Source organism: Hyla sarda, chromosome 9 (assembly GCF_029499605.1).
Source record: "Hyla sarda isolate aHylSar1 chromosome 9, aHylSar1.hap1, whole genome shotgun sequence".
In the NCBI taxonomy this organism is placed as follows: domain Eukaryota; kingdom Metazoa; phylum Chordata; class Amphibia; order Anura; family Hylidae; genus Hyla; species Hyla sarda.
Genome location: NC_079197.1, coordinates 84,262,144 through 84,277,527, shown reverse-complemented (window position 1 = coordinate 84,277,527; position 15,384 = coordinate 84,262,144). Strand labels below are relative to the sequence as shown.

The 15,384-nt window shown below is 40.5% G+C and overlaps 1 protein-coding gene across 1 annotated transcript in view; it reads left to right on the top strand.

The window, feature by feature from the left end:
- LOC130290381 (ubiquitin carboxyl-terminal hydrolase 12-like) overlaps positions 1–15,384 on the top strand; it is a 107,797-nt gene that overhangs the window by 50,883 nt on the left and 41,530 nt on the right. The window contains exon 4 of the mRNA XM_056537952.1: positions 5,293–5,519. Within this exon, the coding sequence (XP_056393927.1) occupies positions 5,293–5,519 (227 nt within the window). The remainder of the gene's footprint in view (positions 1–5,292; positions 5,520–15,384) is intronic.

Genomic DNA, 15,384 nt, shown 5'->3' with positions numbered 1-15,384 from the left:
GTCAAATTTGAAAAATTTAAGGCACCTATCAGTGTACAGTGTTATTATATTAGCATAAATAACCTTTTTTTTTTTACGCAAGGAAAAGTTCAGGTGCAGCGGTATATTCCTGTGACTAGAGCTACGCTTTCATAAGTTCACACATACCACTTGTACCTCTGTCTACATGTATAAATTGTTCAGATTTTGGGCTCCACCTGTTGCTATAGGGTGTTGATGGTTGGTTAGACCAAAGCCACAGTAAAAAGAGACCAACTGCACTTCTTCTTTGAATTGAATAAATATATATTTTATATAATATATATTTTGATTGATCCCAATGTTCAGTTCCAATAGAGATGTCTGTAGTGCACGAGCCTCAGAGAGGCATGTAGAAGACTTGACACAGTCACCAGAAAAAAATAATATATATCACTCAGATTTGCTGAATAGGTGACGGGTTTGATTACATGTTCATCTGGCAGTTATATCCTCTTTTTAGTACAAATTTAAATCCCTATCCATTGTGACTATCTGGGAGCATGTGTTGGTAAGGAGGGTGATAACCTGATTATTTAGTTATTGCGTCCTTGTCTGGAGTCACTGGAGGCTGAGAATGGGAAAAATGACAAGTTGTGATCTTTTCCCATGATGCCACTTGCCCCTTCTTCCTTTACAGTGACACAAAAAATATGAAGTAACACAGTTTTGTTCTGGACAGTAGTGAGCACAGTGGAGTGCTAGTTCCAGCCTCATTTACTGGATTTGTCCATGCCTGTGGACAAAGATGATGCTGCAGCCAGACAGGTCCGTGTTCTGGATGGTATGGGTGTTTTTTTTAATAAGCCATGGTTTCTATAAAAAGGGTATGTTTACACTTACAAGATATTTTGCTGATATTTTGTTTCCGTTAACTTCAATGGGTGGCAAAATTGACTGCAGAAAATATGCAGCAGATCCTATATGTGTGAACCAAAGAATATCAAATTTTCTCATGCAGTACATTAGAAAGATTAATGTTTTGCCAAGATGTACAACATATAAAAAGTATTTGAATCTGACAGTGCCCATTTAATGCTTGCTGTGGCTAGAATCTAAGCCATGGCAAGAGATTAGCAAATGTGCCAAACTTTTTGTTTTGAGAGGATTTGCTGGAATTGGCCATTGAATTTTATTATCCATTGGCCAATCAGGGATAAGTTTCAAATCACGGGGGTGGGGGTGACCGCCGGCGTCCCTGCAATCTCCTGTACGAGGCCCAGGCAGCCTGCTGGAAGGGGGCTTGTTGACCACCGCACGTAGTGGCGGACGACACACCCCCTCAATACAGCGCTATGGCAGAGCCGGTGATTGCCAAAGGCAGCGCACTGGCTCTGTTATAGAGTTGTATTGAGGAGGCATGTCAGCCGCCGCTTTGTGCAGTGGTCAACATGCCCCCTTCCCTGCCGTGGCCCCGTACAGGAGGTTGCGGGAAGCCCCACCGGTCAGATCCCCCACGATCGGAAAATTATCCCCTAGGATAGGGGATACGTTTTTCAGGACTGGACTACTACTTTTAATTTGATCACCACCAAATTCAGGAAGTGTGTGCAGGGCATGGCGATTCATAGCTCTCGCAGACTTTACTGACATCGCCCCTGCTGGGGAACGCCCACTTTCTCCTGCCGGGAGCTCACACAATGTGAGGAAAGGGAAAGGTATGATGTAGAGCTTTTTAATGCTCAGATTTATTTATTTTTTAGGGCAAGAGGTGTGTTAGGAGTAGTTAGTGAATATAATCTGAGTTAGTTCAGAAAATGTGGTTTGATGAGAGGTACTCTTTAACATTCACCAAGCCACCCTACACATCAACCACAGAGCACACAGACCATAGAGTGCAGTGTGCGAGTGACAAGGCATACAGCCGATTCTTTTATTCTCCTTTCCAGCTTCATATGTAATAGTCTGCATCTCTGTTGGTTTCCTCTGCATCGCCCTCTGTCCAAAACATTTGTTTGCTACATTGTGTGCATGTTAGGATTATTGCATAGATAATAGTCATTTGTTTAGTACAGTGCTATTACATATATATATATATATATATATATATATATATATATATATATATATATTTTAATTAGTCTGTGACTATACTCATTAGACCCACAGCATTACATATGGATCCAGTCAATGACTATACAGGACTCTTGCTCATATGCCTGTAAGTGGCGTTATTTTTCATGACTCGCTCATTTCACTGTCCCTTCTACATCATCACTGGCTCTTAACTCCCCATGTAGTAATTGGAAACATTTTACCTAAATCCTTCGTCTCCTTTTGGAATTGGTTTCCGTTGTTCACGGATAAAGTACTTTAAACTCATTTTAGACACTATTAACAATCTCTGCATTTATTCTTGGATGTACGTCTGCCGCAGTGTACAGGATCTACAGGTCCTTTCATCTGAGATGCCAGATTAAGGTTATTTTTTTTGTGTAATAAAACATCCAATTTTCCAATATTCTGTGTGTGTATGTATGTATGATTTTGTGTGTGTGTATATATAAACATATAATTTTTTCCCCTAATTAAAGGCAGATACTAAAAAATGTTCCTTTTTTTCTAATCAGTTTATTTTCTGATTAATTTTTTTTATTTTCTTTTTTTGTACATTATTATGTGAACTGACATATTGCCTGTAGCAGTTTTCACGCTGCGCATAATTTACGGCAGCAGCGGAAAATATGCTGCGTATTCCTTGCTCACTATACACACAGGGCTTTCCGGCGGGAGCCCTATGTGTGCAGTGAGTTTTGGAGGCGGAGCCGTGCGTCAGTCATGCCGGCACACGGCCCCGCCTTCAAAAATCACTACACACATAGGGCTGCCGCCGGAAAGCCCTGTGTATAGTGAGTAAGGAATACGCAGCATATTTTCCGCTGCTGCCGTAAATTTTGCGCAGCGTGAAATACGCTGCGTATACACCAGGTGGGAACACACCCTAAAGCTGTTTCATTCTGCTAAATTAAAGCTACTGAGCGTTCTCTTTTCAGAGGTCATTCTATAGGAAGTGGGATGCTCATATCTGCTGTGAAAGGTGGTGGATCCTGCTCTATCTATACACTGGTGTCACCTGGTTAACCTCAAAACTTAATTTAGTCATATTTTGATGACATTTTCTTTAAGAACAAATGTGCAAGCAGCACACACTCCCTGTATGGCTTGACCCTAGTCCTTGCGGCAGCTGTGTCGGCTGTGGAGATGTACCACGGCGTGAGTCTTGGTGGATATTTAGCACACACCTAGGATAGGATGTAGGTCTAAAAAACCAAACTGCACAGAGTAAATGAGGACATAAGGAATAAGGACAGAAGTAATCAAGATCAAACTTTTCTATATTTTTTCTTGAAGAATCCGGCATTTGTTTCACAGTGGAACATAGCCACAAAATAGTGGAGTCTGTCAGTTTTTTAATCGTATCTGAATGTGGCCAAAAAATGTAATTTGCTAGGAGGCACAGAATGTGGCTGAGAACAGATTTGATTCACAAGATGTAGAACAACGCCATCTTGTGGGTAAATGTGCGCACTTCTCTAAGACGAGTAGCAAAAGCAGTCGTATGATATACAGCAAGATAGGTATGCACTGGAAGCAGAGGATCGGGCAGATATAACCAAAAAGTCAATGGCTGGAAAAATAATAATTTTTTGTAATGTGGTATATTTGGGTCACATAAATGCTATCCTAAATACATTTAAACGTTTAAAAGTCAAATATGGTTTCTTTAAGTGCATTATAAAATGTATAGAAGTCAATAGAAGTTACGCAAGTTACACAACTTTCCTGCTTCGTCTGCTTTTTGGCTTTTCTGACCACCTTTGGCCACAGCAAACAGGCCAAAGGACCTGAAAAAGCAGCAAGTGACCAGGTGGGACAACCCTTTTAACCTCCTTCATATGCAGTTGGTGCGGGCTGTTTTTCCGTTCTACTCCATAAATTATTTACGGTAGTTTTTTTTAAATAAGTTTATGGTGCCATCAAAAAATACAACCCCTTTTAAAATTAAGCCTTGGTATGTATGGTTATTCGGATGAAAAAGTAAAATAGTTGTTCTTTTGAAAGGTGTTTCACTTCACTTTTGTCTTTTAACTTTAGTTTTTTCTGTTTATATGTTTTCTGCCTTTTTATTAGAAGAGCTTATACCCAGACTTATAGCTTCCTTGCAGGCAGGATCAACGCGGCGCTGACGGGACCAAGGCACACACAGCAGGAACAAGTAAAAATATAGATTTAATGACCAAGATGCAACGCGTTTCGCTGCGCATGCGCAGCGAAACGTGTTGCATCTTGGTCATTAAATCTGTTTTTACTTGTTCTTGTTGTGTGTACCTTGGTTGCGTCTTGGTCACTTGTGCTGGAAGGCTGCAGATGGTGATCCTGAATTACTATTATGCGCTAATCATTGTTGTGTATGGTCCAAAACCACCCAGGGTGAGCGGCTATCATTCGTTTTAACCATACCCTCCAGTGTGAGTTACCCTATGGAGCGCTTTTTCCTCTCTTTCTAGACTTATATATTCCTTAAAAGGGGAAAGCAAATCTTTTTAAATTAACTGGTGCCAGAAGATTAAACAGATTTATAAATTACTTCTATTAAAAAAATCTTAATCCTTCCAGTACTTAGCTGCTGTATGCTCCACAGGAAGTTCTTTTCTTTTTGAATTTCCTTTCTGTCTGACCACAGTGCTCTCTGCTGACACCTCTGTCCATGTCAGGAACTGTCCAGAGCAGGAGAGGTTTGCTATGGGGATTTGCTCCTGCTCTGGACTGTTCCTGATATGGACAGACTTGTCAGCAGAGAGCACTGTGGTCAGACAGAAAAGAACTCCAGAAATAAATACAAATACTTCCTGTGGAGCATACAGCAACCCATAAGTACTGGAAGGATTAAGATTTTTAAATAGAAGTCATTTACAAATCTGTTTTAAGTTTCTGGCACCAGTTGATTTGCAGAAATTTGTTTTCCACCGGAGTACCCCTTTAACCACCCAAAAAAATAAATAAATAAAAAATCCTTCTCAAAGCAGCAGATTTGTTTGTGATTGGAGCGTTTTGCTATTTTTATTTCCAGGTAGCCACTGGACAGCTAAAACACTTCTCCAGTATAAAAGAACAACTTCTTATACCCCTCTACCTAAGATATTGGGAGAATGGAGTATAGGGGCGAACTATAGTCACAGCTGAACTTGCTATGATATTATTTTTTTATTTTACTTTTTATATGTAAACTGAAAACTTCACATAGCAGTGATGGTGTTTTATTGTTGTTTGCAGAACTGTTTGATAACTACATGCAACAGGATGCCCATGAGTTCTTAAACTACCTTCTCAACACTATTGCGGACCTGCTGCAGGAAGAAAAGAAACAGGAGAACCAGAACGGAAAGCTGCAGAATGGGAGCTTAGACCTTCAGGAGCCAGATAAGCCTGACCTCACCTGGGTTCATGAGATCTTCCAGGGGACTTTAACCAATGAAACCAGATGTCTTAACTGTGAAACTGTGAGTTAAGTGTCCTAGACTAAGAACTAGTTGTGAGGACAATGTAATGATGCAGTTAACTGGCGTGCCTAGAAGAGCAGCTCACGGAATACGTATTTCCTCTGTATTTTAAGAGGAACCCTTTTATTATCATATATTTTTTTTTTTTTTTTTTTTAGTTTTTCTTTTACATACATAAAAAATACAAGACAAAACCTCCACAGAACTGACCTCACACTTCATCCCCTTCCAAGAACAATAGGAATTGGCTTCTATATGATTCGGACGTACATATTAGGCAACATAAATAAGGTTCTGGTAATGTGAGAAGATATAGGATCAAGCACAATATGGGTGCCTCTGCTTGCATATACATGAAATAAGTATCCAAGTATACCTCTACATATAAGAAAATATATATTATTTAAGTAGCCGCTCTGTACCCCCAAGCATTGTCACAAAGTTCTGTTATGGTAGCTAGGCAGGATAGATTGTTTACAATGTTTAGCTATTCATTTTTCATCCTGATTAGAATATCTAGATAATACCTTTTTCTACAATACCATATCACTCAACAGTTTCCAGGACGCAACTTGGGATTTGCAAGGAAAATGATGCCAAATGCTCTATATCAGTTGCAGCCCACCTTGCAATATTATCCAAATATGTTAAATTCCAACATGAAGTGCAATCCATGCTATTTTGTGTATAAACAGTGGTTAACATCCCCTTTTTAGCATGGGGGTTATTAAAACCTGTGCAGAGGAAAAGTTGTCCAGTTGCCCATAGCAACCAATCAGATTGTTTCTATAATTTTTCACAGGCCTTCCTAAAAATGAAAGAAGCGTTCTGATGGGTTGCTATGGGCAACTGGGCAAGTTTTCCTCTGCACAGGTTTTGATCTCCCCTGGGGTGTCTGTTTACCTCAGAGAATGAGCATGGTCCTTCTGACCAGTAGATACTCTTTGCAGTGATTCATTGCTCTGTCTTATATGTGAGAGACCTAATAAGGGGACATGCCTTTGTTGATTTAAAGGGACCCTGTCATGTTGATCATGCTTTTAGATCTGCTGCATTATAGGGTAGGAGGAGCAGATTGATTTTAGTTTTGAGAGAAATGATTCAGTTTAACCTAGAATGTATTGATTTGATCACCGTCCATACTTGAATGCTGGGGACCCTCTTGTTGAGCGAATTACCTCTTTCCCAGTGTATACAGATGTATCTGTCAGTCACTGAATAGAACTGCCCACATTTAACTCTCCAAACTCCCAAGTTTACAATTTTTTTTTTTTCTACAGAAGCATACCGGTTTAGCTACTCACAGAAGAGCAAGTGCTGCCTGACAGGTTCTTTTAAATGCTCAAGTAGAGTAGATGGGTCTAAATCAGTGTTTCCCAACCAGGGTGCCTCCAACTGTTGCAAAACTACAACTCCCTGCATGCCCGGACAGCCGTTGGCTGTCCGGGCATGCAGGGAGTTGAAGTTTCACAACAGCTGGAGGCACCCTGGTTGGGAAACACTGATCTATAAAACAGGGCTGTGGAGTTGGTAGATAAATACTCCGACTCCACAGTTTTTTGTACTTCCAACTCCTTGACTCAGTCTCCTCTGTATTAATATGCGAATGTATTTATAAACACTTAACCAGTTGAATCGAAGAAACTGTTCCCCAAAGTTCTTCTAAGCTCTTCTAGCAGAGAGAGGTAGTTGGGCAGAAGCTGCTGCCTTCTCCATTTTGTGTGCTGATCTGCTGCTGAAGAAAGGGCAGTGGGAGGATCCAGGAAAGGGCATTTATTATAAAACATGATTTCCCTAGTATAATCCCATAGTCATGTTTAAAGTTTAAGCTAACAATCGGAGTTTACAAGTTTTTATAGCCTTAGCTGAATGGCAGCAGTTTTTTCAATTCTTTACAGCTTCAGTCTTGAACTATTGACCCTCCATTCCCTTCACTTATACAAGTGTCTCTAGTCCTGCAAAATACATATTTACTAAATCCCTTATCAGTGAGAGGCTAGGTTACCCATGGGTTCCCTGTAACAGCAGAACACAACACTATGGAAAGTATAAGTATTGCAGCTCCTAATTGTGCATCGTGTGCCATATAGTGAAGCACATGAAAAGCATGCTTCTTCATGGTCACTTAACGTGTTCATTTTGTGGTTACATGAGGCACTGCATGCATTGGTCTTTATTCTTACAGTAGAGAAGTCATTAATTATAACTCTTTGTAAATTGGGACATTTAAACTTGCTTTTTTTTTTTTTTTTTTTACTCCAATCTAAATTTAGTAGGAGTCGGTGCATTGTTTGCAGACTCCTACTCCAGGTACCCAAAATTTTGTCTGACTCAGACTCCTCGACTCCACAGCCCAGCTATAAAAATCTATGTTAGGCAAACATAAGATACACACAGACTTAGTAGAAAGAGTTGTCCATTTTAACTATTGAGCTACTTCTGCTGTACACAGGAAAATATTGGGAAGATAAAGGCAGTGTAAACATAGACTAGACAAGTCTACAAATGCTTATGGATATTATAGCAGCTCAGGCTGTTTTGCAAATCTGGCACACAGGTGAGGTGAAAGTGTCTAACTCCAACCCCACCGCCATGTTAAGGGTCTATTCACACGTACAGTTTTCTGCACAGATTTAATGTGCAGGATTTCAGGCTGTGTTCAGTCATTGTTTACATTGAAATATGCAGCAGAAAAACCTGCGCATCAAATCTGCACAGAATACTGTGCGTGTGAATAGATAAGGGGGTTATCCACCATAAGGTGATTTTAGTATGTACCTGGCAGACAGTAACGGGCATGCTTAGGAAGGATCTTCACTTGTCTTGGGCTAAATGGCTATGTTGTGAGATTACCATAACACTGTGGCTGGCTTTTCGTGAACTGGTATTTTCTGTTTGACTTTTCTTTTTTTGACTACAAATCCCATAATTCCATTTTCCTCCCTCCCACACATCAGCCACCCCACCCATTGAAACATAAATGAGCTGCATCCATTCAAAAGACCTGTGGTTTTCAATCAGGGTGCCTACAGCTATTGTATTAGTTGCAGTTGATCTCTCTCCCACCAAGCGATCCCTCCACCCATTGAAGCAGACAGGCTCCCTGTCATCAGCTGGCAAGTGAGTCAGGTCCCGGCCGCATTGCAACCTGGGAAAAATCTGAGACAACAGTCTTTTTGTATGCTGTGAATTATAAATATTGGAGTTAAAATCACAGAAGAATTGTGAGAATACCATCATACACAGGTACAGACACTATATTATGGACTACACTAACTTTACAGCCCCTGTAGCATAGTCAAATAAAAAAAAATCCTGGAATACCCCTTTAAGGCGTTGTCCAGGATTCTAAAAACACTGTTTCTTTTCTGCAAAAACGCACCACTCCTGCTGTGTGTAGTACTGAAGCTCAGTCCCATTAACCTCAACAGATCCAAGCTGTTTTTGCAAGAGATTTAGTGTTCTTCTAAACCTCAAAAACCCATTTTAATTGCAGTAAGCTGTAGACTGCACCTATTAGTCTAGGTTCAGACTACGGAATCTCCGGGCAGAAAATTTCCGCCCAGAGTTTCCGAGCGCGGTCAGCGCCAACTGAATCAGTCGGCGCTAGGACCGTGTGGACACTGCAGTCTCCAATAGACTGCAATGTGTTCCGCGAGTATTTCCGCCTGAAGAAAGAGCAACGCCATTCTTCAGGCGGAAATTTCCAAGCGGATTTTCCGTTCACAAATTCCGCTTCACAAATTCCGAAGTGTGATTTTGTGTACGGAAACTCATTCACTACACTATGCATTTTAGCAAGCGGAATTTCCACCTGCAATTTCAAAGCGGAATTGCAGGCGGAAATTCCATAGTTTGAACTTAGCCTTACTTCATTGTTAAAGTGGGAAAATCTCAATACAAAGGTCTGTGTAGCCTTGACTGACACTCCATGCGTCTGGCAGCTTCTCACGGCTTCCATAATATAACATTCCTGCAAAGCATGCTTGATTTGTGCGCTTTAATAATCTTGTACTGATACGGAGTTACATCCTGTATTATAGCCTAGGGCTGAATTCACAATTCTGCATCCCTCAAATCTCCTGGATTGTATAAATGTCCAGTATCTTAAAAAGATTTCACTCCTGAGAATTGTAATTGTTGGACTCTGCAAAGTGCTGTAATCTGATGGACGTACTAAGGAATAACAAATACCCACAGAATGCAGTAAACTATACAAGAATATAGGGGGTTATTTATCATGTTCTATTGTTTTTTGTTTTTTTTTTGTCTACATTTGCAAATTTTTGAAAATTTTTGTTTTGTTGCTCTAATTGCAGTTTTTTTTAGTTATTTTTTTTTCAAAGTTCTAAAATCTGTCATTTTGACCTCTTGGTGTTGCTAGACCATTTTTTATAGTTTCGGATGCAGTGGTCACGAACTTATTATTTTTTGCGCTAATTTTGCCGCAACTGGTGCAAAAAACCCCGCAAATCTACACCACCTCCCGACCAGGTCTAAAAAAGATTACTACTCCTGTCTGTTTGGCTAATGATTTTTAATTTTTTGCAGAGTGAAAGAGAGAGAGCGAATAAGGTAGACAATAAGAACGTTTAAAGACATAAAAAGTAAAAAAAAATGTGCAAATGAAAAGTAAAGCAGTTGTCCATATGAAACAATCAGATATATTTTTTAAGGTACAAAAAAGGAATGGTAAAAATGTAAGAAACAATATGATTGTAAGCAATGGCCAACATCTCACGATTTCATGTGCCCAAGTTTAAAAAAATATCCGACAAAGTGAGGATAACAAAATAAAAACTGTTCAACTGAAACCTCCATCTCTCAAACAATAATTTTTATTTCCTCTCTGGCCTGCGGCAAGGTAAAGCACCACTCAAATGTGAGACTCTCTTTGCAGACCTTCTTTTAGATATTAATTTGCCTTAAAATTAAAACTAAAACAAATGAAGCCAAACACACACACAAACAAGCTCCTCAGAAGCAGGGTAGACACGATCGGAAAGCGGCGGTAGAAAATGATCAGGGTGCAGATCTGTGTTAAATTTATCACGTTCTCTGCTATATGATAAATTTGGAGCAGCAACGCCAAAAAAAAAAAAAAAAATGCTTCTAGACAAACAACAAAAATTATCTAGCCAAGACCGTTATTGATAAATAACCCCCATAGTATCTATTATAGAGTGGTGTCTGATGATAAACTCCACTAGTTCTCCAGACAGATTTCTGGTTATAATAAATATTGAAGATTAGTATAGGAAGATAAATGGTCTTTTTAGTGTAGGCCAGCAGTCACTACCTGGCATCCCCACTGATCAACAGTTAGGCAAAACTGCTTTCAGTCCCATTCACTGTGTAGTGCTGGTGCTGTGACCCTAAGGATGAGTGCACAGAACATTTTCAGTGCATATTGTATTTTACGTGCTGATACAATTTCTAGGTTGCACCCACATTTTCTCTGCAAATCTGCAAGTAGTTAAATTAACTAACATATAAGTAATATGTGTACCAGGTATTATTGAAATATCTTCAGCCGAACGGAAGTTATGTTGGAACATACATTTCCCATTGATTTGCATGGAACTTTAAACAAAAACACCGACCCTCACAAATGAGGGTAGTTAAGGGTTGAATGGGGGTGTTAAAGCCCTTCTGCTCCACGGGAGGTTTCTGTCCTCCCTGAGCTTGCCTTAGGACACCTGCGTTACGGTTTGACAGGTGTACCGCCCCAGTCAAACTCCCCACCTGCGATAAGTAACATGTGACAAAGTATTATCGAAATATCTCCAGCTGTTTGGAAGTTATGCAGTAACATATATTACCCATGGACCTGTATGGAACTTTAACCAAAAACCCTTACCCTGGCAAATAGGGGTGAGTAAGGGTTAAATCACCTATCCTTTGTTTGTTGTTGACAAATAAGTAACATGTGTGCCAAGTTTCATGTTAATATCTTCAGCCACTTGGACATGATGCTGGAACACACTCACACACACACACACACACACACACACACACACACACTGGGGGAGATTTATCATTAGGTGTCTATTGTAGACACAGATCTACCCCTTTACACTGCTTGTCTAATTTACACTCTCTTGCTCAAGATTTACTAAAGTTGCGCACTCCTTTGATAAATAGAATCGTCCCCCCCTCGCTCTACCGTCCGCTCCTTCTCTACCTCACACTTCACAGAGCTGTGGCATTTTCCTGCTGTACACTGCTCACATAGCAAGATTTGCCGGGGCAGCAGTGTGCACCGAACAAAACTCTGCACAATAGTAAAATCACACAGAGGGTACACAGAGGGGGAGATTCTCAAAGAATTTTGCACCAAAAAAGAATCAAAATAAATTTTGGCGTGAAAAGTATCGACCACATTTTCAAAGAGCTTTGTGTCGCAGTTTACACTGTTCACATCAGTTTTGTAAAAGTGGGCGTGTCCACGTATATTGTCTGCTTTAGATGATATTTTCGAAGGGGTGAGAGTCCAGTTTATATCAAAAATTTCACAACAGCCTTTTGATAGTGTAGATTGTAGTTTTATTGTTTTTGTTTTCTTCTCATTTTAGATACATGAATGCGGAGGACTACGTCAGATTCGGTGGACTGCGACAATGACCAGCATTTTTTTAAATGTCAATAAAAGGGTTAACGAGGGCTGTGGGGGAGTTTATTTTTAATTTTTTTAAATAAAACATTTTTTTTCAATGTGTTGTGTTTTTTATAATTGAATTTTCAGGTTTAGTAGTGGAAGCTGTCTTGTAGACAGAATCCATTACTAAGCCAGGGCTTAGCGTTAGCCCCAAAATCATCTAGCGCAAACCCCCAATTATTGCTCCCCAGTACCCACCGTCACAGGGGTGCCAGGAAGAGCCAATACCAACAGGCCCGGAGCATCAAAAATGGCCTAGGCGGTAGCAGGCTGCCGTTATTTAGGCTGAGGAGGGCCAGTAACAATGGTCCTCGCCCACCCTGGTGTAATATGCTGGCTGTTGCTGCTTGGTTGGTATCTGGCTGATAATGAAAAAATGGGGAAACCACCCACTTTTTTTTTTCATAATAATTTCAGTATAAGACAGATACCAACCAAGCAGCAACAGCCTGACATTACCAGGGTGGGCGAGGATCATGGCTACTGGCCCTCCCCAGCCTAAACAATGCCAGCCTGTTACCGCCTAGGCCCAGGAGCGGCATTTTTGATGCTCCGGGCCTGTTGGTACCGGCTCTTCCCGGCACCACTGTGGCGGTGGGTACCAGGGTAATAATTGGGGGTTAGTGTTAGCTGATTTTGTGGCTAATGCTAAGCCCTGGCATAGTAATGGACGGCTTCCACTACTAAGCCTGAAAATTCAATTATAAAAGAACACAACACATTGAAAATAATGTTTGCTTTAAAAAAACACTCCCCCACAACCCTCGTTAACCGTTTTATTGAAATAAAAAAATAAAAAAACGCTGGTAATCGGCGCAGTCCACCGAATCTGACGTAGTCCTCAGGTATCTGAAAAGAAAAACAAGAAATATGGTTTAGTACATTTTCTGCGTTCTCCCCTGGGGAGAGCGCACATAATGCAGCATGTTCATAAACAGATCTGCATTTATTAGCTGTATAAGCCGGCGGCACATGAATCTACACTGCGCTGACCGCCAGCTCCTTTATACAGCTGTCACATTTCATAATCCCGCCCGTGAGACGGGAGCTCTGATTGGTTAATAGCTATTCACCAATCAGAGCTCCTGTCTCCCGGCGGCAGGGATTATGAATTATGAGCGGTGTATACAGGAGTCGGCGGGTAGGGCAGTGTAGCCGCATGTGCTGCCGGCTTTTACAGTAAATAAATGCGGATAGCAGCGGGTCTCTGGAGAATGACCTGGTGCGATCTGCACCTCAGCCCCTGAACTACCACTCCCATCATGGGCTGAGTCTGTCCATGATGGGAGTAGTAGTCCTAACTGTCCCAAAATAGTTAATATAATTCTCAGATGCTTTAGAACACTTTGGTACGTGTCCTCCGAGGTGGTGTATATTTGCGCAAGAAAAGTGCATTTGCGCATTTTTTTTGCGTTTAAAAAAAAAAAAAACACACAGTTAATAAATTCGATTCTACAGTAGAAAGTGCTCTATTGTAAACTTAACCGTAGACATGGCTATGAAGAATTCTATCAGATTTTGCGCAAAAAAACTTTTGTGCAAATTTTTGCGTTAAAAATAGACAAAAAAAACTCTATATACAATAATAAATTCCTCCCATTGATTGATATATATATATATATATATATCAATCAATTTACCCAATGCACCCTGCTGCCTGCAGACAGGACAACATGTGGAGTTTGCCTATAAAAAATAGACATAACATATGCGTAAAAAGTTGTCACAAATCTGAGCCTCCAGGACGTCACTTGCCTCTGACAGTTACTTGTGATTACCCTCAGAATTATGGAGGCGTAAATTATATTTTATTATTGGTTCTTTCAGGTCAGAGTAACATTTAGTCACCATCTGTTTCCCAAATCACAATATTAGTCATAAACCTTTCAGTAAGTGCTGCAGATTTAAAGCCTCAAAATGGACAATTAGCAGTTTCCAAGCTCTTTACTTTTGTGGCACTTTGTTTTGTCATTTAGTCACAGTTATTTAGGTTCCATGAGGGGAATTCATCAAGCAGTTTAGACCGTCTAAAAAAGTTGCATCAAGTCTGTCACTTTTCCTGCGACTTTTGCTAAAGAACATAACTGAAAAGTGAGCTACAATGTGCAGTGCTTTTAGACTAGTTTTATGCAGTGTGCACTGATTCATTATGTGCGACTTTTCTCTGAAAGTCCCCAAAAAGTTGCAGCGTCGTGATTTACACACAAACTCACACCATGTCACATCAGCCCTGGAAAGCAGTCTAAACGAGTAGCAGTAGCGTCAGTACAGTGGGGGACAGGTGGAACACATCCCCTCCGATGAACTGACGCGGTGTTGGTCCTCTGCTTCCCCGCTCAATTGTGCCTGCAGGATAATTTTGGATAACGAGTGGCCGGGGGAGGATGGTGATGCCGAACAGGCAAGTGAGGCAGCCTGTTTCTATTGCCTGACACTTGGCTGCTTGGTTTATTTCCAGTACGGCACGCTGACAGAACTTTTGGGAAAAATAAGAGGACTCTGAGGTAATGTTCCAGTGCGCCAAATTCATCAAATGGCGTGCAACTTTTGGTGAATTTGGTGCAGGAAGGTGTATTCTTTGGCAACTTTTCACATCTATAATAGCACATATACTAGTAATATTGACAATATTAACAATATTGATGAATGCCCCTCCATATGAACAATGCGCTACAGAAGTAATCTTTGTCTAGCTCCAACATATTCCACAGCCTTATAAAGGATACATGTACAAACATGTACAGACTAACAAAGTAATTGACAGATCAGAGAATAGAAGTTTAATGAAGTAGGGCTGATACAACATTGTGTCATATAAACAATCATTGTAGAAACTGTCAATTATTTGCTCTTTAATAAACATTTATGGATCTTACATTTACATAAGGGATTTTTGGGGATATATGACCCTCATATGCATCCTGGCCACACAATTGCCGGTTGCCTATGAGTTTCCATGGCAGCCATGGCTCTCTGAAGGCCCCCAGATCTGCCGTGTATGTGCCAGTATACAGCAGTGCTAGAGGAATAATGCTAAAGGGCATAATACACTGGACTACTGTAAAAGTGCAAAACATCGCTGGTCAAAGTTTGTTTGGGCTAATAGACAGGTATTTCAGAAATCTGGGTCTCCATCTTTTAGCCAAAGTGGAGAGTTGCTACATATGGAGGACTTGTTCAGCTTCCAGAGCCCTAAGCGGGTTTTGC